This window comes from Acomys russatus, chromosome 18 (genome assembly GCF_903995435.1).
Source record: "Acomys russatus chromosome 18, mAcoRus1.1, whole genome shotgun sequence".
NCBI classification, from domain to species: domain Eukaryota; kingdom Metazoa; phylum Chordata; class Mammalia; order Rodentia; family Muridae; genus Acomys; species Acomys russatus.
The window spans coordinates 21,677,506-21,699,460 of NC_067154.1; the positions used below are offsets into that span (position 1 = coordinate 21,677,506).

Consider the following 21,955-nt stretch of genomic DNA (forward strand, 5'->3'; position numbering starts at 1 on the left):
TGCAGCTTATCCCTTCTCCTTGATTCTCCCGTCCCTGCCCAGCCTCTTCCCTTCTTCGAGTCTTGTGCCCTACCCCTGGCACTGCACCCCCTTGTACACACACCTCGGAATCCCTCACACCTGGCGCCAGAGTGACGATTTCCACTCTGGTATTGTTTCCAAGGCCCCAGAGGCCCACAATGACAAGAAAAGGAAAAGAAAAGGCCAAGGAGGAACTCTGCTCTTCATGTTGTGAGCTCCTGAAGAGTGCCCGGCCATGCTGCTAAGTGAGTGCCCACACACCGCTGCCACCTACGGAAGAGGTGCACTGAGGAATTTACACAGCCCATTTTAGAAAAATCCACCAGCTTGAGTTTCTTCGATAGCCTCCTGTTTGCTTGGTTTGCTTTGGGTTTTGTTTGTTTGTTTTTTAATCCTTCAACTGCAGGCATAAATTAGAACTGTTGTTTCTTGTGTTTGTTTATTTGTTTGTTTTTGTTTTGTTTTTGCTTTCTGAACCCCACTGAGTGGGCAGTATGGACATCCTAGGCATTTCATTCTAATTCAAACTAATAAAAATGGTGGATGAAGCTGGGCGTAGGGGCTCATACCTGTAATCTCAGCACTTGGGAGACACAGCCAGGTGGATCACTGTGAGTTCAAGGCCAACCTGGTTTACAAAGTGAATCCAGGACAGCCAAAGCTACACAGAGAAACCTGTCTCAAAAAAGAAAAAAAAGAAAAAAAAAAAAAGAAAAGAAAAAGAAAAGAAAAAGAAAAAAAATGATGGATGATGGGAAAATAGATAGTAGACAGACAAAAATCTTTCAAAGCATACGTGTTGTGTATAGGTTTAGTTTTGTTTAATACGGGAGAGTTTTGCTTCCCTGTGGTTTGGGGACATCTTGGTCACGGAGGCTTTGTTCAGTGGGGCTGTTAGATGAATAGCTGCTGCATTCAGGGCCAGCTCAGGGAGCCATATGGGACAGTAGGTAGGATGGAGGCTTTAGGACCAGAACTGCTTCCTTCTGGATGCCTGCTTGCCATCTAAATTGCCCTAAGTCACATAGTTACACACCTCCCTGCTCAAGTTGGAGGCTGATGACATTGTTGCTGTCAGAGTACCACGCAAAAAATGAATGGCACTCCTGCACTCAGGGAGGCAACTAGTGTATTGAAGGTGATGGTGGCACTCGGGCTAAGGAAGAATAGCCATCAAGCTCTGGAATTTGCTGGAAGGCCAGAACTGGAGAGACTTCATATTGCTGTCTCTGCTGCTTGCCTGAGCCTTTCACTAGACTGGTCTAGACATGACCAGTTCCTTGCCAAGCAGTTCCCAGAGTTCCACCCGTGGGGCCACTTTGGCATCAGCACCCCTTTAACCCTTGCCTTATGCTGTGACTTATTTGCAGGTGTTAAACCCCAACAGACAGCTGGCTACATAGAAGTTACTGACCTTCAAGCCAAGAAACTCCGATACATCCCCATCCCCAGGTAAACCATCCCACGTCCATTCTTAGCATGGTTTGTAGGATGAGAGCACTCAAGTTGCTCCTGTGTTGTCTGAATAAATGCACGGTTTCTGCTTCTCAGAGTAGCAAGTTCTTTCCCCTCTTCCACTTACAGTTGGTTTGAATCTTACCATTCTTAGGCACATATTAATGACATTTTTATTTTCATTCTGGAAAAACACATGAATGTTTTTCAACACAGTGCATAGGCACGCGCCCCCTTGGCCTCTGGCCCTCTCTTCTCCTTTAGATAGTCTGCTCCCATTCTCACTTTCCGTAGCAGGAACAACACTGTTAGTATTGCCGAAATTTTAATTTTGACACTTAATTAACTTTACTCATTTCCTGGAATAAATGATTCAAAGTGCCCAAGGCCTGTAGATAGCATTAGTATTACATTGTTTCTAAAAATGATACTGTCCATTTGCAGTCATGTCAGCCTAGTAGTTGAACAATTCCCAGAGTCTGAGGGTGGAATTTGTTACCACTCACTGCTTCTATTATTGTCCAGCCATGGCAGCAAAGCCTTTAAAGCACTAAGCCGACACAGACCCCCCCACACCCTACCTCCGCCCACTGTGAGAATACAGATGTGCTCACTCGCTTGCCGCCAGCTCCGGAGGCCATGCCTAGTCTCCAGTGTTCGGCTGAGGCTGCACCTGCCTTGGTCTGCTGTGACTGTGTTCCTCTTCTGTCCTCTCTTCACTGCCAGCCCAAAGCCTCCTTCTAATCTTTCCACTCTGCTTTAACCTAGATTAAGATCACACTCCCTCCCCTGATGTGCCTTGTCACGTGTAACTGGACCCCTGACAGCCCTGTAGGTAGAGCCTTCTGAAGTCCCAGAGAGAGAAGCCTGGAGAGCTCTCTAGTATTAGGTGGCGGCCAGGCTGGCATGGCAGAATCTGTAAGCCAGTCTGTAGGTGTAGTGCAGCACCGGGCCATGTCTCTTTACCCTGCTCCAGCTCCCAGGAGAAAACACTGAGGCATGGCAATGCAGACCTCAGCAATGGCCTCATTTCTCATGACCTTTAATCAGACTTTAAAGCTATATGACATGAAATCATTATCCAGAGAGGTGGTTTTGCTTTATCTAATACATATGGCTTCTTAGAATACCTCAATATGTTAGCGGAGTGGGCGATGTCTTGTAATCATTTAAGGAAATGTCTTATTACATCTTAGCCATACTTTTGCTAAAGAATGGCTAAGAATCAAAGTTCAAGAATCAAAGAAAATAACACCCTGTCATGTCTTCATTGGGGTTTATATTGCTATGATAAACACTATGACCAAAAGCGAATCTTAGGAGACTTAGGCCCATGCTGTTACTGAAGAAAGCCAGGGCAGGAACCCGGAAGCAGGAACTGAAGCAAAACCCATGAAGGAATGCTGCTTACTGCTTACTCTCCATGGTTTGCTCAGTCTGCTTCCTCATAGAACCCAGAACCCAGCACCTAGGGTGGCATCACCCTCCCTGGGCTACCCCCTCCCCTTGCCAATCATAAACCAACAAAATGCCCTGTGGACTTGCCTGTAGGCAACCTGGTGAAAGCAATTTTCTCAATTAAGGTTTGTATCAAATTCTCAAAAACCAACACAACCACTGCTAGGACTTCTAAAGCACTGGCCGTTTCCTGGTGGGCGCCATAAGCTGTGTGTATCCTTGTGTATTACATTCTGTCTGAGCTGTTTCTTCTCCTGGCCAAGGAAAGAGCTGGAAGGGCAGCTGAGTGCTCACAAGCCATCCCTTCAGACCGAAGCTGTCTGCAGAAGTGCAGTGCAGCCCAGCTGCGCAGTATTTCTTAGAGCCGCATCGAGAACATAGACAACTCAGAGGTTGAGTACATGCACAATGTGCAGTACCCTGGGTTTGGTCCCCATTACCAGACAATAAAAAGAAACAGGTAAAGCTAGCTTTAATGATGCATTTTATTTATTTTATTTTCAGGATAAAAATGTTAATGCAGGTTAGACATGATGGTGTATGTCTTTAATACCAGCACTCAGAAAAGACACGCAAGTGGGTATTTATAAGTTTCAGGCCGGCCAGGGGTACATAGTGAGACCCTATCTCAAAAAACAAACAACAAAAAAAAGGCCATCTTCCTTCTAAATCTTTCAAATCCCAGTACATATTTCACACGTGCACTACATTTCACATGACACATAATTTAGATCATTGTCCTTGTGTCCTGATTTTCTGTTGAGCCATTGATGTATCTGGCACACAGAGAGGGATGTGCACGTGTACACAGTAGTTAAATTTCTGCTGAACTTCAGGAATATTCTACATTGTACCTTTCTTAGTTCCTGTGCTGTGTCAACACACCACGACCAAGACAACTTTGTAAGGAAGCATTTAGTTAGGAGCTTGCTTACAGATTTCCAGGGTGAGCTCATAGTCATTGTGGTAGAGAACACGGTGACAAGCAGTCATGACACTGAAGCATTAGCTGAGAGCTTACAAGCAGGAGGCAACGACAGAGTGAGACTGGGCGTGGCGTTGCCTATTGAACTCTCAAAGCCTCCCCACTAGTGCCACACTTCCTTCAACAAGGCCACTCCTCCTAATCCTTCCCAAAACAGCTTCTCTAACTGGGACCAAGCACTCAGACTTATGAGTCTATGGGGCCATTCTCATCCAAATCACAACAGCTAATGTTAACTAGTAAAAAAAAATAACAGTTGCATAACCTCAGAGCCAAGATGAGTGTGTTTTTCTTCAAGTTTCATATCATATATTTGAATTTGGTTAGGTTTTTATCTTGTGGTGCTGGGCGTTGAACACGCAGTGCTCCACTACTAAGCCCTGCTTCCCTCCCTCCCTCCGTGCACTCACATATCCTCTGCGGCTGAAATTACAGGCAGGCTGCCAACCCAGCCCCATGCTTGCACAGCAGGTGCTTTAACCACTGAGCTATCTATCACCTCAGCTTCTAAACTGAGCATGTGCATCTCCCTTCGTTGCACGTATCCTCAGGATGTTCACGTGCTGTGAGTAGGGTCAGAGCAGACAAAGCAACCATGCATTGGAGAACAGGTGTAGCTCAGCAGCGCTGCAGGAGCATGCACCTGGGGGGCGGGGTAGCACGATACACGGTAAGTTGTCCCTGCCTGCTTCGCATGGTTTCTGATCTTTACTCTGGGCTCCTTTTTCAGTGCAGAATCTCTCTCGCCATATACTGCATGGATATCTGCTATTTCGGACACAGATGCTCTGCTGGCTGAGTGGGACAAAAATGGCGTCGTGACTGTTGATATGGGAGGGCGTGTCAGGCTTTGGGAGACTGGGCTTGACCGTCTGCAGCAATCACTCATGGACTGGAGAAACATGATCGGACAAGACGATGACAAACATATGCAGGTATCACTTGACCTTTCCTCTCACAAATTAATTTAGTTCTAAATGCCACCATTGAGGAAACTTCTGGCTTAGCCAATAGCTGCTCAAATAGCTGAAAGTTAATTTTAGACTCCTAATAGAAAAAGACAGTCTATCCATCTTGAGAGTGACAAATTAAGACTGTGCCTTTTCTGCCAATGCCTAAATGTCTAGGTTACCAACATCACAACATACAAATATAATCAACTTGCAGTTTTTAGTTATAAGCATCTCTGGTTTTCTGCATCTTTCCTTTCTTGTATCAACATGGTTGTTGACATCTGTTCATGCTGCCTAGGAAAGAAAAAAACTGGGGTTGTCATGTACAGCTGTTCCTTTAAGGTCCAAAGCTCTAGGCTGGAGGAGGTCAGCAAAGTGTGCCTCCAATAGAGTTTGTACCAACAGCTGTCTGCAGGCGGTGGAAACTTAGCAGGCACTATGAGTAGGTCTGAGCAGCTCTAAGAGAGCTACAAGAAGAGCCCTTCCGAAGGTGAGGAAGCCACAGCGGCAGAGGCGCCGCACTCAGTACCTACGCTTGGTGCTGTCTAGGACTAACCAGAGGAACAAAGAAGGCTGCAGACTTATTTATGCTAAAGCACAAATTAACATGGTCAATTTGCAATTGATTTTAACCTTCAGAACAACTCTTTTTTGTTAAATATCATTGCTATGTAGCAAAAAGAAAGGTAGGCCCCAAAATTAATTGGGAGAAGGGTCAATTGCTACCAGCCCCATCACTCTGCCAACCACCATTACAAGGTAAGGCATTGCCACCTTCTAGCCCGTCAGCTACTGATTGCTACTGTTATATGTGATTTTTCCTTGAAAGAGACTTAAGTGTATTTGTGAGTGAATAATATGTCTTTCAATTAGATTGTTTAAAGATTATAGAAATGTTTTGAAAATCTCAAACCAAAAAAGGCTAGTGACTGGCAATACTTTTGAAGAGACATAAACATATTAATTAAGTTAAAGCAAATATATTGCTCTAAAAAGAGGTTGGCAAGCCAGTAGCTGTACTGCAGTGGCAGAACAACCCCCCGCCCATCCATCACGCGTAACGATGTTTAGGGAAGTCGTGACCTCTGGCTTTGTTCAAGATTATTCTAAACAGTGGGGAGTTAGTTTCCCCTCTATTTGAACTAAATTTCTTTCGCTTTTGTTTTCATTGGTGCCTAGTAGTGAACACTGTTGCTTTTGATTCAAATATGTTTTCTTTTGAGTTTCTCATATAACGGGGAGATCAAAAGTCATGCTTTACCTGTGGTCAAAATGTGTAGTCTAGCTGGGTATGGTTGTGCATGCCTGTGACCTCAGCACCTGTGATGTGAAGATAGGACAGTCACAGATTCAAGATGAGCTTGAGCTATATAGTGAGGCCAAGGATAATCCAGGCTGCAGACCCTGTCTCAAAAGTCCATAAAAGAAAGAAAAAAGGGCTGAGTGTGACAGCACACACCTTCAATCCCAGCACCTGGGAAGCAGAGGCAGGCAGATCTCTGAGTTTGAGACCAGCCTGGTTCTTCAAAGTGAGTTCCCAGGAGAGCCAAGACCACATAGAGGAGAAGGCCTGTCTTGAAAAACAAAAACAAAACAAAGAAGAGAGAGAAAAAGAAAAAGAAGGGAAAGAAAATATTAGTGGCCTAAATTAAGCCTCTTATTTCTTTTTCTAAAAGAACTGAAAAAATCTTTACTTGCACTTTGACTAGTGGTTCTCGGCTATTTAAAACATGAACTCCTATTTCCTTGTGCGCTAATTGTGTAGTTTTTCTCTTCCCAGTGCTCAGCTGAATATATTGCAGATCTTTGCTTTTCTAGCTCCCTGGTTTAGTGATGGGTACACAAAATTACTGTCTTCCTTTATGCTCTGTCTTGTACCAACTAAATGACACTGGCAACTGAAGCTAAATAGTTATGCCAAAAATTGATAAATTATCTCAGGAGTAACCAAAATATTATCTGAACTTCCTCTAATCAAAATGTTTTCTCAGAAATGTATAGCTTTGTCCTAAGCTCAAAGTTCAGAGAGCAGAAATGAGGAAAACGTAGCAATAAAGTAATGTAAATTAAATGAACTGGCATCTGGATTGGAGAAGCTAGGGTTAGTCAGCGTGCTCCTTTGCTGCACTGTGCCTCAGGGTGTATGCTTGATGTTCAGTGTGGTCACTTGGATACTCAGAGAGAAAAACAAATTGTGTGTTTTGTATCATATGCCAAGTGGCCAAATGAGTTATGCAAATAGCCTGCCGTTGTTTGAGCTTTTGGTCGAATCTCTTAGTAAATAAGCCTAATGCTGCCTAGTCTATTTAGGCCCACTCATGCTGTACACAAGTAGATTGTACAGCCAAATCTTAGCGGGAGTCAATGCCACAAGAGGTAATACTTGTCTTCTCCAGTTCCTTTCCTAGTCAACCCGCACGCTGCCTCATTTGTGGACTCTTTACTCAGGAGAGTTCTGCTCCTGATTTTGGAGCTTGGGAAATCCCTCTTACAGAAATAGTGGGAAAGGATACCTAGTTCTTCCTGCCCTACTTACTTCCTGGGTATCAGCTGCTTTCCCTGACTCTAGTGGAGTGAGCTGATCTCCATCTAGTGGCCATTATGTGTACTACACTCCAGCACTTGGGGAGTCAGCCTTCTGCCTGGCAGATTTGCACAGTCCCTTGCCTGGCTCCTTTTGGATAGTGGATGCTTCTTTGGGTCAGCAGTAATCCTTCAAGCCGTCTGTTTCACCCCTGATCCTTCTGAGTACAGCTGATGGACTGTCTCTGCTGCCTTCCGCCGCCTAGCAGCATTAGCATAGGAGCCATACTTTGTGAATTTTATTAATGAGTTCTTTGCTATATTTTCAAATGACAACACAGGGGAGTCCTTACTGAGCTCTTCATATAGCATGTGTTCATTAATTTGACCCTCCTGACAAGAACATGTGCTTTTCCTATGGTGAACAACTATAACCCTGTCATCCCTAGAATTGATAGTTCCTTCTTTTAGACTGTATTTTCAGAAGTACAGGTTAATTAAAAGGCAAAACTCATCTAGTTAATATTTCATGATGTTGCTTAGTTGTTTTCTATTTTATTAATTTTATTCATCCAAACAATTCTATTAAATCTACACCCTTTTCCTCAAAACTCGAAGCACCATCTCTGCAGTGCTGTCAGTGATTGTTCTCATGAGAAAAGGTTAAATGATTATAGCTTTCAAATGTCATTTTCTAATTACAGCAGGAAAGTCAGAAAGCAGATCTCCATATGGCACTGCTAAAATCTCTGCGGCCTTTGAAGAGTGTTCATTTCACCATAAACTTTAAAATGGATAGAATGTTCTAAATCATGTGTCCTTGCAGTTGGGACATGTACTGAGCCACAGTTGGTGGTTGGCCTTTTCTAGCCACTAGCTTAGTGTTTTGCAGTTTTAAGAGTTAAGCTCATCCTCACTCAAGAGTTATTGTTACTCTTATATAAAAGTTGTCTTTTTTCCAGTATGCAAGCAGTTATCTTACTGGGAGGAACATGGTCAGTGTTTAGACAGAGAGAGATACATGGAAAGAAGTGCAGGCAAAAGATAACGGAGTCACATGAAAGCACCGTTGGTCCATGTCCCTTTGAAGAAAACACTCTAGGACTGTGAATACATGTGGTTTTGCTGTACACAGGAACATTCTGTTGCTGTGATATAACACCACAACCAGGGCAACTTAGAAAAGAAAGTGTTTAATTGGGCTTATGGTTCCAGACAATTAGAGTCTATGGGGGAATGGGGTCATGGTGGCAGGCACAGCTGAGAGCTCACATCTCAGGCTACAAGCAGGAGGCAGAGAATGCACTGGGGATGGCTGGAAGCTTTTGAAACACAAAGCCCAGCCGCAGTAATGCACGTCTCCTAACAAGGCCACACCTCCTAATCCTTCCCAAACAGTTCCACCAACTGGAGGCCAAGTAATCACATGTGTGAGTGTCTGGGCCATTCTCATTCAAACTCCATCAGGTAACTATGGTTGCCAGGTTTTTTTGTTTGTTTTTAGACATTTAGTGAAAATGTATTTCCTTTGCATTATATTTTTATTGTCTAAAACTATTTTTAAATTTAAATTTATTTATTTTGATCATATTCTTCCCCCCTAAGTCCTTCCAGATCTTTCTGCCCTCCCTACCCACCCAACATTAAGTTCTTTCTCCAAACAAAATAAAACAACAAAAACAAGAAAACAAAACAAAACAACACTAAAACAGAAAAATAAAATACATCAAACTGTAACCAAATAAAAAGCATGTGCAGATGTATACATACATAAACAAAAACAACAAAACAAAAACAGAAAACCTGTGGCATACGTTATATGTTGGCAACTACTGCTGGACATGAGACCTATCCTGCAGTGATTGATATAACCAGTATCCCAGAAAAACTCTGATTTTCTCTCCCTAGCATGTATAAGTGATAGTTCCGTTGTTAAAGGTTTGCCTTTTCTAGCTCGGTCATTTTGCAGTTTTAAGATTTCAGATGTATGATAAAGCCTATTTTCAGAGTAATTGCCACTCTTATATTTAAAGTTATCTTTTTCTCCAGTATACAAGCAATTATCTTAAGATGTTTTAGTGGTACACAGTTCTTTGTTCAGTTTTCAAGGAAGATGATCCACTTTTATGCTTTGTTCTTTGCTTTGGCCAATAACTCTGGAGATAGTCTGATTCGGTGTGTCATTGTTACAGAATGTCTCAAGCCTTGTAGGACTGTGGCACGTGTTCTTCAGGGATCTCCTTTTCCCAGAAACACAATGCCTTTCATGAACGTTTGCAGTGCCGTGCTGTGTCTCTAGTCATGTACACATACACTTGGCCTGTACTGGCATTACCTAGCTGTTTGCCTGGGTAGTGACCCTCAGGCTATGCCTACAGTGATCTTTCCATTGTTTATTCCTGCTAGAGAAAGCCATAGAAGTTAATTTGGACTCTGTAAGGTTTTCAGGAGTAACTACAAAGAATGTAAGATCTGGCCAGTGTACCTTGGATATGCTGATAGGGCAGCTGTCATGGCTGACAATGGACAAAGGGTGCTAATGGTATGTGCCAAGTCCCATAGTGTAAATGTCCTCCTGGTGATCTCAAGCTACCAGAGATTAACAGTCTGCTCACAGAATACCTAAATATTTTATAGTGATCTCTCACAGGCTGGTAAGGTTCAGTTCCAGTGTGCCACTCGCTGAACTATAGTTATGCTCAACTCTTTGAGAACTGTGATAATTTATTTTTAGAAAGAGCAAGACTGAAAGCATATAAGGTGGTACTATGCTCTCTCTGAGAAACTATAGAAACATACAGTTGTCCAAACTACAGATAGCAAAACCCTTGCAAGCACACACACACGTGCACGCACGCACATGCACATATACACATGCACACACAACTTTCATTCTTCAGTTTTGAGGATTGAACCCAGGGCTTCACATGTACCACTCATGCTCCAAACCCCATCCCCAGCCTATTAATGTAAATTGAAACAACATCTGAATCTGAGCAAAGAACTAGAAAGAAGTTTGCCTTCGGGTGACACTCCTGGGCTCATGCATGGGGCTTGCCTTTCTTCCATACAGAAACAAGTAAATCTAGCACAGTTAGATCATCTACCACTTCCGTAAGAAAAGAATCAGGAAGTTTATGATCCTTTAGAGCCTGTGAGTTTTCAGTTATGCTTTGTGCCTATCCAGTGGGAGAGACAGCCCAGTGGACTGTGAACATCCAGTGGGAGAGATAGCCCTATAAACTTAAAATTGTGACTGTAAGGATTCTAAACAATCATCAAAAGTAGAAATGCTGTCTTGGCTCTGGAAAAAGCCTAAGGAAGTCTTCAGAGTTTTCTCTTCACGTCATCATCAGTACTATCTCAATTCCCGTCTCTCACGCCAAATTTTAAGACATTGTTTTCTGTTTTTATTCCCACAGTATGAACCACTTAGATTAGTGAATAAGGGAACAATATTAGCAATGTTTTATTAAAAGTATAAGGAAGCAAATTTAAAACATGCCCATGATGTATTAAGGTGTCACACAAGCTGACAGTCCACACTCTAGAAGTGTTATGACTGAGCATTTTTAGTTTATATTTAATGTGGCCAACACATCACAGTGGCTACAGAAATAAACTTTATTGTTATTACGTTTCTAATAAAAATTGTGATATTTTTTAAACCCATAAGCAGTATACCCTTTTTTTAAAAGAGCACGATATTTGGAGTAGTCACACCTGACATGAGTCTGTGTCTCATGTTGTGTGTGATCTTTGGCAAAGTCCTTGTGCTTTTGAACTTTCACATCCTAAGTGTGACATGCTGACAAAGCTGTCTGTACATTATGAAGTTCTTGTGAGAGTGAAATTCTCTTATCCCTGGCACAGAGAAGTACTCAGTAAACAATAAGAATTAGGGACTTAGAGTTTAAGTAATATTGGGCTACAGAAATGTTTAATGTTTATATGAGACAAAGCCACTGTGAAATGAAATGCTATTACCCAGATCCCCACCAGTGAATCACGACCCAGTGAGCTATATAAGTCAGCACCTGCCCTCGCATTAAATGTAAGCTTTGTTTATAATCCCACTGAAAAAAAGTTTTGTCAGGCCCAAAAAAGGAATTGGAAAAATAGTCTTTGCTTAAACCTGTCAGCTTGAAGAAGAGCAGAAAATCGGTGACAGGAGAATGGTCAGCAGGGGACGGCACTTGTTTAGTTATTGAAGAGACAAGCTAGAGCAAGGCCAGAGGCACAGCAAAGCACACAGCATGCGCTTGAGCCTAACAGAGGGAGAGGGAGGCAGATCCGGAACTGGGTTTTCTTACCCCCCCCCCCTTCCCTTTAATTTAGCATTTGTCAGCTTTAGAACTTGAAGGCACTGCATAGACCTGAAGGATGGAGTGTGGGTGACACTAAAATTTGGCAGCCTCTATAAGGGCATTTGCTTGTGTGTCGCTGCCTCCATTTCATGCTCCCAGCAGCTGGCTCTCTGCTACTTTACAGGAGGTGGGAATGGTCACAGAGACTAGGCTGAGATAGGAACACTGGAGAGCCCACCCTCCACTGTGGTCCTCAGAAGGCAGCTTCCATGGAAACCAGGGAATTCCTCTCTGCAAGCCAGCAGGACGGAGTAAGAATGTCTGTGATGCAAAGATCTAGAAGCCCCTCCCAGATTGCTGTACTGTGCCCAGTGTTGACAAGTGCTTCCTCTACACCAGCACACAGTGTCTGTCCCTCTCCCTCTCTTCCTCCTCCTCCCTCCCTCTCCTTACTGCCTTACCCTTAAATATCAATGACTCTCCTCTTATCCAAAAGCTGCATAAGAAAACACATAAAGCAAAGAAAAACTTTGGGGGGCGGGGGAAGAGTGGTATATACAGTGAGAAAACATGTTATAGGGTGAAACCAGGAAAGTAACTCAACTCTCTCGGACCTAGAAAAGTAAGAGAATTTCTGTAACGAAACAAAACTATATCCCTAGTTAACTTAGGAATCCTCTTGGGAGGAAAAATGTGTTGGCAGAAATCAAACCTCAGTGGAAGGGAATACATAAGACATCCCAGAAGAGACATCCCACGTACACATGCACACACTGAAAACAACAAAAAGTCTGCAGTCTTCTCCCCTTCCCACCCACCCACCACCACCACCACCACATGCGCCAGGGCTACACAGAGGAACTTTGTCACAAAAAAAAACAACAACAACAACAACAAAAATCAAAAATATATAACAAAAAGAAGATAAAGTTTTTTTCTAAAAAAAAAAAATTTCAGAAACAGAACATGAAAGACCAGAAAAATCATACCAAAAAGTAACTTAAGGATATTAAAAGACATTTAGAATAACAAAGAGAAACCACAAAGTCATGTATTATCTGCCTGACAGTTTAGGCCCCATGGCTAATGCAAGTCCTCAAAATTTGCAAGTTGAGAGGAGTGGAGAGCAGGATGCTGTTTTAACTTGTGATAGGAACCCTAATGGCACTTGGCATTGGATCATCAAAGGGGAGACTTGTGACCAATCCAGAATCTTGTGCCCAGCCACACTGGGTGCACTAAAGACATTAGCAAATGTGCAAACCTCAGAAAGTGCATTTTCAGGAAGTTACTGTGTGGGGGTTTTCACAGCAAAAGGAGGGAGTGAACCTTAAAAGACCTGGTGGAAGAGACAAAGGTCACTAATGCTGGAAATGACAAGGAAGGAGTGTTTCAAGGTGGTGCTGTGAAGGAGACCTGCAAACAGCTCGTGCAGGAGGATGTGAGAAGACAGGAAAGTATAGAAGGAATGGGGGAGGGGGCGCAGATTAGTAATCTGGATGTGTAAGCAGGCTGCTGAACAGAATGAGCAGGTCTGATAGGTCTGTGGAATCATTAGTGATGGATTCTAAAGTGGAGGGAGAAGTAATGACTGTTTAGTAGAATATTGGTCAGTGGGAATGTAAAATGCGACAGCGTAGTAATTATGCAGAAACAATATAGCAGCACTTGTCACGTTGGGACACCCATGGAGGCTGGCTCCCGTTGCAGCAATAAAAAGGTGAGCAGCCTTCCCCTCCCTAGTGTTCTCCTAGAACAGCAGTAAGAGACTCTTTTACTGAAGCGGAAACAGTAATCTTCCGCTTCCCCAGCAGGAAGTCAATAGATGATGTCAGAAATTGAAAACTAAAGTTAGTGTGTGAATGAGGAGACAGGGCTGGCAAGTGGCTTGTCCAGTAAAGAAGGACTGAGTTGGATCCCCAGAACCCACATGCTGGAAGAAGAATCAGTTCCTACAAGTGTGTACACACACAATTTAAACAACAACAACAAAATGTTGGGATAAATGACAGAAATCTTAGTAAGCAGACTTGGACCGGCCATTGGGGTGGGGGTTACAGGAGAGGGGGAGGGTGGCATACAGACATCTGCTTTATTGTACATCTTCGAGTACTGCTTGAAGTATTTAGCTATGTACATTTGTTAGTTGGGTAATTATAAAAAACTGGGGAAGATGACAATTGGGAATCTACCAGGTAGACATCAGGAACAAGGGTATGCATGGCACAGTTTTCTAGGAGCAGGTTAACCCTAACTCCTCCGTGGGCCTCAGCTCTTAAAACAACACAGGGTTTTAATGGCACTGAGTCAGCTGTTCTGTTTTCTCCCTCAAAATAATTCAAGGGCTGGCAAGTTGGCTCAGCAGGTAAAGGTGTTTGTCTCACAAGCCTGGTGTCCTAAGTTTGATTCCCCAGAGCCCACATAAAGGGAAGGAGAACTGAGTCCATAGCATGGTGCTGTCCTCTGACCTCCACAGGAGTGCCGTGGCGCGTACTCTCTCCCCACCCCCCCCCCTCTCTCTCCAGGCACACGGCACATGTGCACACAAAGTAATAATAACTGATTTTATAAAACAATCTTTGGGTTCTAGTTGTGGATTAAACACATTATACTCTGCCTTTCCCACCGAATGCAGACAGAAATCCCATATAGGTGTGTACACAGCTAGTGAAGCCCTAGAAAATATTACCCCCTCCAAAAAAAATTACAGGAGAGAGGCCGAGACTGAGCTGAGGAGAACCAAAATTTGAGCTACCCCTGAGTCAACTCTGGCCTTCCTCAGGACTCCTCCAGCCCTGGCCCTGACTCAAGGCAGCCTGCAAAGTGAAGGCTGCCCTCAGAAAGCTGTGAACAGGAGGTTCCTCAGCCCAACAGACAGGGCCAACTAGCAGCAAACCCCCGACAGCTAGCACCACACTCACTGGCAGATGGCTGAGTGCTTTCCACTAAATGAGGCACAGATGACCGTGCCCACCACCCCTGTCCAGTACTACACTGGAAGTGTCAGGGTCATGAGGAACTAACATAAGTAAAAGCCTAATCACCTGCCTGGAAGGAAAATTCATTTGTAGAAAAAGACTTAGAACTAGTAAGTTTGGTAAAATTAATGACACATCCTTATAGCTGCAACAATTAGTTATAACAGTGTTAATCACTAACACACACACACACACACACACACACACACACACACACACACACACGTCCCGTTTCTAAGCAGCACCTCTTGAGGATGAAATACTGAGGTAAGAGTTTAAGGAGACTTGTGTATAATGTGTGTGGTGAATACTGCAAAGCACCAATGAAGGAAATAAAAACCGAGTCCGTGAAGAGAGAGACGGAGTTCATGGGTCAGATTTGACATGACAGATTTAACATCTCAGGAGTGACATATAGATTTGATGCAGTTTCCTGCAGGACTTTTTCTAACAGCTGAATACAAGTCAATTCTAATGGGTGTATGTAAAGGCAAGGGATTAACATAGCTAAAACAATCCTTCTAAAGATGAATAGAGCATATTGCCCAATATTAAGGTTTACTGCACAACTATAATAATCAAGACAGTGTGGTGTTGGCAAAGGATGGAAGAACAAATTGATAGGACAGAATAGAAAGTCCAGGAATAGACCAGAAACATCGCGCCAATCAGTAGCCGGCCACTAAAGCAATTTATGGAGAAAAGACACGCAGCAAGTATAGGAACAACTGGACAGCCTTACGCAAAACAACAGCAAAATAAATAAACAAATAAATAAAAGCCTTTTTAAAATATTCATTTGTGGGCTGGAAAATGGCTCAGCAGTTAAGAGCACGTGCTGCTCTCACAGAGGACCTGGGTTCAGTTCCAACACCCAGATCAAGCAGCCTGCAAATGTAGCTCTAGGGGACCTGACACCATCATCTGGCCTCTGCAGGCATTGCACTCACACACTCCGATACACACATACAATCATGACTTAAAATGAGTAATAAAATATATGGGCCTGGAGAGATGCCTCTTTGATTTAAAGCACTTACAACTCCTGCAGAGAACGTTGGTTTGGTTCCCAGTACCCACTCAGTGGCTTGCAACCACCCTTAATTCCAGTTCCAGGAAAGTCACTCACTTCTGGCCTCTGCAGGCAATAGGCACCGGGCATATATGTGATACACATTCATGTATTCAAGCAAACTCTCATACACAGAAAATAAAAATAATTTTTAAAAATTTAAAACATAGAAATAAAATTAACTAGTAAGTGCCATCTCAAACATAATAGCAGTATGCTGCAAAGTGGATTAGCATTCATTATTATCTGAAGAATGTGACACTAATTAAAAATTCCTCTAATACTGGGCTGCCAGCATGCCACAGTGGGTAAGGTCACTTGCCGCCAAGCCTGACTACATGAGTTCTATCCCTGTACCTGCATGCTGGAAGGAGGAGTTGTCCTCTGACTGCCACACATCATATGAACACCTCAGCCCCGTCTCCCCCATACCCCAAGCAGCAGAGCCAGTCAAGCATAGGTGAAACTTGTAAAGCTGTGAGCTATGTAAATCGTCCTGCAAATTATTGCCCTTGGCTATTCAGTCAGTGATGAAGACGCAGACTAAACGGAGTTCAAGGTGGCACCTCGAACTTCATGTGGCAGAGACACAAGAGGGAGCAGCATTCACCCTTCCTTCCCAGAACCCTCGGGGCCCATCACCCTCAGATGCCTCCCTCTTTAATACTGTTACTCCTTAAGACTGTTTCTCATTGATCCCGTTATTACAGAGAGGGCAGGAACTTAAGTCATAACAAGCCCAGACCTAGCCAGGCTTAAACCGATGTCCTAGCCATGGTTTCATGTGAGTCTCAGGAATCGTTTCCAGAAAGAAAATAGAAGTGTGGGAATATGTTTTCCCCTATCCCTGCTCACTTTCTAGGCAGATATAGTCCACACTTCCTTAAGACCTAGAGCCAGAAGCTGAGCCAGCATTGTTCTTTGGTTCCACCACAAACACTGCTGAAGGTGGAGGATAGTGAGCACCGGGGAGAAGACTGACAACCTGAGTGGCAGGACAGAGCCAAGGCCTCGCTGCTGTGCCCCACAGAATCTGGCCTCCAGGAAGAGGCCTTTACCAAATTGCCCTGTTCCCATGATTCACGTTGATTTGTCAAGTATGGTCTTATATCAGCAATGCTTGTATACTTGTGAAATAACTGTGACATTTAAAAAGTGAATCAATTTGGGATTATTGTCATATGGATATAGTAAAAACTCTTCAGTAAATTTCAGTGAAAATTGTGTATTAATAAATAACTCCTCGGAGCCCCAGTAACAGTTTATCCAGAGATCCAAATGCACTTATATGTAATCAGATATAAACCATACATGTGAATTCAGCGGCAAAGCACCTGCCTGGGATTTAATCCTCAGCACTCACCCTCCCCCCTAAAAAATGATAAATTACTTATCACCATAAAGAAGTTTTTATTGGATAAGATGTCTTCTTGTCCTGCCATGACTTCTGCAGTCTAACAGCGTAATCATTGGCCTTCCATCCTTAGCATTCTCTTGGCTTGCCCTCCAGCCAATCATTGGCCTTCCATCCTTAGCATTCTCTTGGCTTGCCCTCCAGCCCCCATGTTTCTAGTTTATTTATAACCATGTAACAACAGGGTTTGTCATCAAATCTGGCCTCAGGAAGCTCAACAAACCAGTTTCCTAAGTATGATGGGGATCCAAGCTGTGCCATTGGCAGGTTGTCATCCATTGAATTATAGACAAACAATAGGTCTGTGAGGCCTTTGGAACTCGTTTAGCCAGCTGGTCCTGGTGAAGCAGCCGCTGGGGACCCACCGCCTGTGCCTTCTGCAGAGAGCTTGTTCTACATGGCGCCTGACCATGAAGCAGGAGCAAGGAGCCAGTTGGTGCCAAACAGTACGTAGCTCAGTGTTAGGTTGAGGACTGTAAGTCCTGTGCATTATAGTTCAGAGGAAAAGCATCTGTGCAAGTGAAGTGTAGAAGCCAATGAGCTAAAGAGTTGACTGGGCATTTCCTGCTGCTTATAGTCCTGGGATCTTGAATAGACAGGCCTGGGGCCTCCTACATGGGAGGCCAACACTATACCTCTGAGCTGCATCTCTAGCCAAGGCTTGGCTGTTTGTTGGTTTTTTGAGACAGGGTTTCTCTGTGTAGCCTTGACTGTCCTGGACTTGCCTTGTAGACCAGGCTGGCCTCAAACTCACAGAGGTCTGCCTTGCCTCTGCCTCCTAAGTGCTGGGATTAAAAGTGTGCACCACCACACCGGGCTGAGGCTTGGTTTTTGAACTGGATGTGTTTGAGTAACTAAACAGGGAGAGCAATTCACTCCAGGCCTGTAAAACCCATGAGTACAGGCCTAGGTGTAAGAATTAGTATGGTGTTCTTTCTTAACAAGAGGAAGAGCCATCCAGGGAGGGCCACACACAGCGCCTATAGGAATGGAGAGCAAATGCCACACCCAAGCATAAAGCCCAGAGGGCAAGTCCAGGTTCTAAACCAGCTGTCTCAGGAGGAAGTGGAGTGTGCAGCAGCACTGAGCTGCGGCTAACAGCTGAGGCCACCAGAAGCACATGAGCTGAGGGATTCTAGGAAACAGTGTGGATTAGGTTCTATACAGTCTGATGAACACAGAACATGTTCCAAAACAGTTTAAAGGAAATTCACCCTGCAGGCAGCCTTGGTTATCATTGTATGCTTTAAGACAAGCCTGATCCAAGCAAATGATTCCCTAATAAGTGGCGCCCAGGGCCGAGGAGAAACAAGACTGCATGAAAGTGCTGTTAGTTTCTCAGACTCCATGGGAGTTGCTGCAGGTTCCTGGGTGGAGGCTGAGTCAGAAGATGGCCTTGCTATCAAATGGCAATGTGGAAACGACCCCCTCCAGTGAAGCAGGTGGCTATGAGGCCCAGGCAGTGACCAGGTGGGCTGTGGAGGCTGGCTGAGTAAGGGGTGGGGGGGCAGGGAATCAGGGAGGTATTATAGACAGTTGTGGTTTTGTGTCTGACAAAATGGCAGACACTGAGGCAGTCTGAACACTGGAGAAGAAATGGAGTTCCGACATTTTGATTTGAGTATGCTGTGTTCATGTGGGTGACATAGTGATGGTGAGGTTTGGGTGACAGTGTTTCTGCTGCCATTTGAAACTGGGGGCCAGAGCTTCAAGCTAGTGTGAGCTATAACCCTGACCAGGGAATTGCATTTAAAGCCATAGGGATTGTTAGGTGCAAGGAGAGAGGCAGAGAAGAGAATGCCTGGGCAAGCGGAGAGCTGCATACCTGGAAGAGCGCAGTCAGCTGTTTCTGAACACAGCTTCACAGGGCCTTTGTTCTCTGGGGAGCCTGTGTCCCAGCCACTACAAGACGCTGCAACTGAGAAAATGCTTAGAGATTAAATTACAGTTGGTATAACTGCTGTTGGGAATCCCCACTGTAAAGAAAACTATTTTGTTTTACCCAATAGCCCTCAAAATTTATTTGTATTAAAAAATTTTAGGAGAATTGAGCCCTTCATGCTGACTGTAGTTGTGATTTATGGTACAGCTTTGTTGCATCCCATTTATGGTCTTATAGGATAAATAAATAGGAGCTTTGGGCTGCTGGTTAAAACAGTAACTTCTTACACATTTGAAGAGAAAAGCTATCATCCATGTGTTCCCAGATTCACTGTGGAATCAAAGGATGTGTAAGGTGAAGGTATGGAAGCAGGCACCTGTGTCTCAGTGCCTAGAGAGCTGGGGCCAGCCTGGACTACAGAAGCAGACACCCGTGTCTCAGTGCCTAGGGAGCTGGAGCCAGCCTGGACTACAGAAGTAGGCACCTGTGTCTCAGTGTCCAGGGAGCTGAGGCTAGCCTGGACTACAGAAGTAGGCACCTGTGTCTCAGTGTCCAGGGAGCTGAGGCTAGCCTGGACTACAGAAGCAGGCACCTCTGTCTCGGTGTCCAGGGAGCTGAGGCTAGCCTGGACTACAGAGGGAGATCCTATCTTAGCAAAACAAAAACAAAAAAGCATAGCTGGGTGGGTAAAGCGACTCTACTCCCAGGACTTAGGAGGTAGACTAACAACCTGGAATTCCAGGCCACACTCAGCTGCGTACGAAGTGTGAGGGTAGCCTGGGCTGCAGAAGATCGTGTCTCAGAAGGAAAGAAGACTGAATGTAAGATGATGTTTAACAGGGGCACTGGTTCAGTTCACACTGATATAAGCTACAAACGGTGATTTCCTGTCTCCTAGAACCAAGTGTGCAGCCCACCCTGAGGGGTCCACATGCAGGTCTTCCTCCAGGGCAGCACCCTTCTCACATACTCCTTCTCCATCAAATGGCACCAGGGGTCTTATAAGACTTTCTAGTCGGGATTTTGAATAAAACTCGCCAACTCTTTCTTTACTGTTATGAATAAATTTCGGTTTAGTGAGGTTAACCCTATTTTTCTTTTTGATACATAGTTAGATGTAGCCCAAGCTGGTGTTAAACAATATTTAGCCAAGGAAGACCTACTTGATCCTCTTACTTACATGTCCAAGTGTTGGGGTTACAGTTGTGTGTCTGGTTTGTGCTGTGATGCCAGGCACTCTACCAGCTGAGGCTCAGAGTGAGCTACATACAGCTGGGTAATTCTCACTATGTTTTACTTTGGGAGTGAACATCAGGTTGCTAAACTCAATACATCCCACACTGCTGGTATGGGTTTACCAATGGCTCCTGTAAAGGACACTCTCCTATAGCCCTCACGGAAAATCTTATGCTTACATAGACCTTGCGTTAACCCACTGGGAGGCACTGTGTTCAACTGCCTGCTCTCCCCTCAACCACACTGAATTCCTACTGATGAAGATGTAACTGCTGTGTCCCAGACTAGTTTGGAGAGGCCCACAGTGTGGAAGAAGTGCATCCTGGCTAACAGTAGGACCCACTATTGCAACTGTGGCTCTCTTACTCTTCTCTTACAGCCCATGATTAGATTATTTAGCTATTTAAGAACAATAGCATGTCTCCCCTGTGCCTCTGGCTTGGTGGTGGGTATAAGCTTGGGCTTGCTGTAAAAGTATGACAGAGAGCCAGGGGCAGTGGCTCACATCTGTAATCCCAGCATTCCAGAAGGCAGAGGCAAGCAGATCTCTGTGAGTTTGAGGCTACCTGGTCTACATAAGTGAGCCCGGACAGCCCGGACACAGAGAAACCCTGTCTCAAAAAAAAAGTATGACAGGAGCTCACTTAACCGTTCTGAAAATAGCTCATTTCTCACCAGTGCCCAGCCCCGGAGCAGATGGCTAATGCACACATGCATGGATAGATGGATGAACGTGTGGCATATTTAAGTGTGCTTTAATATTTATTTATATATGTGATTTTTCTAAAACTTCAATAGAATTTCCTTTACAAAATAGATCTTGAATTTTTTACCTCCAAGTTTATCACTACATGTTCTGATCTGTGTTAACCGTGAGGCAAATCTGTGTTCGTAGACACATCTCTGATGAAAATGGGCCAGGAAGTGGGGCTGGCACAAGCATTGTGTTGTTAGAACCTTGGGCTTTAATTCTGTTTATGCTTTATGCCATTTTGGTAATTTAACCTTTTTTTTTTTTTTACTATTATAAACTCTAACTGCGTTTTTAAAGCCATTTTATCCCTCTGTGTGTTGTGTGTGATACATGTGCTTTTATTTATCCTTTTCATTAGATGCTTGAAAGTAAGGTATACATATGCTATTATCTCTAAACACTTGAGTATTTCCACCGCAGGCACGCAGTCCTGCATAACCCACACCCAGACCTCAGGAACATAAGAGTGTGGTAGCTGGCAGCCTTGTCATCAGACCGCACTCAGATCCGATACCAGTAAGAAAAGGAAGCAATTGAAGAGGGTGTCTCTCTGCTGTCCTTCTGTCTCACCAGTTCCCCATTTTACTGACTTTCTTAACTGTTTCTTTGTGGCATTTTGAAGATGACAGAAGCCCATTGTTCTGTAAAGCACCCCCTGGTTTGGGACCCAGGAGTGTCACTAACAGTGACAGTGTAGTTTTCCTTGCCCCTGTCTGGCACTGACAAGTGGTCCTGCTAACTGAACCTGAGGCAGAGGCATTCTGTCCCCAGTAGTTCACCTGAAGCTGCTGCTGTTTCCCTTTGAGGTCAGTAGGGACAGATGGTGGCATATGTTTCAGAACTGTCACTATCTTATTCGTCGATATTTACCCATTAGTTTTGCTGTTCTCTGCTTGTGTTAATCATTACTGCTGCGT

The 21,955-nt window shown here is 44.1% G+C and overlaps 1 protein-coding gene across 1 annotated transcript in view; it reads left to right on the plus strand.

Moving 5' to 3' along the window:
- The window catches only part of Vwa8 (von Willebrand factor A domain containing 8), a 309,886-nt gene that overhangs the window by 226,520 nt on the left and 61,411 nt on the right, over positions 1-21,955 (plus strand). Inside the window, exons 36-37 of the mRNA XM_051160869.1 lie at positions 1,392-1,473; positions 4,650-4,854. Of these exons, the coding sequence (XP_051016826.1) occupies positions 1,392-1,473; positions 4,650-4,854 (287 nt within the window). The remainder of the gene's footprint in view (positions 1-1,391; positions 1,474-4,649; positions 4,855-21,955) is intronic.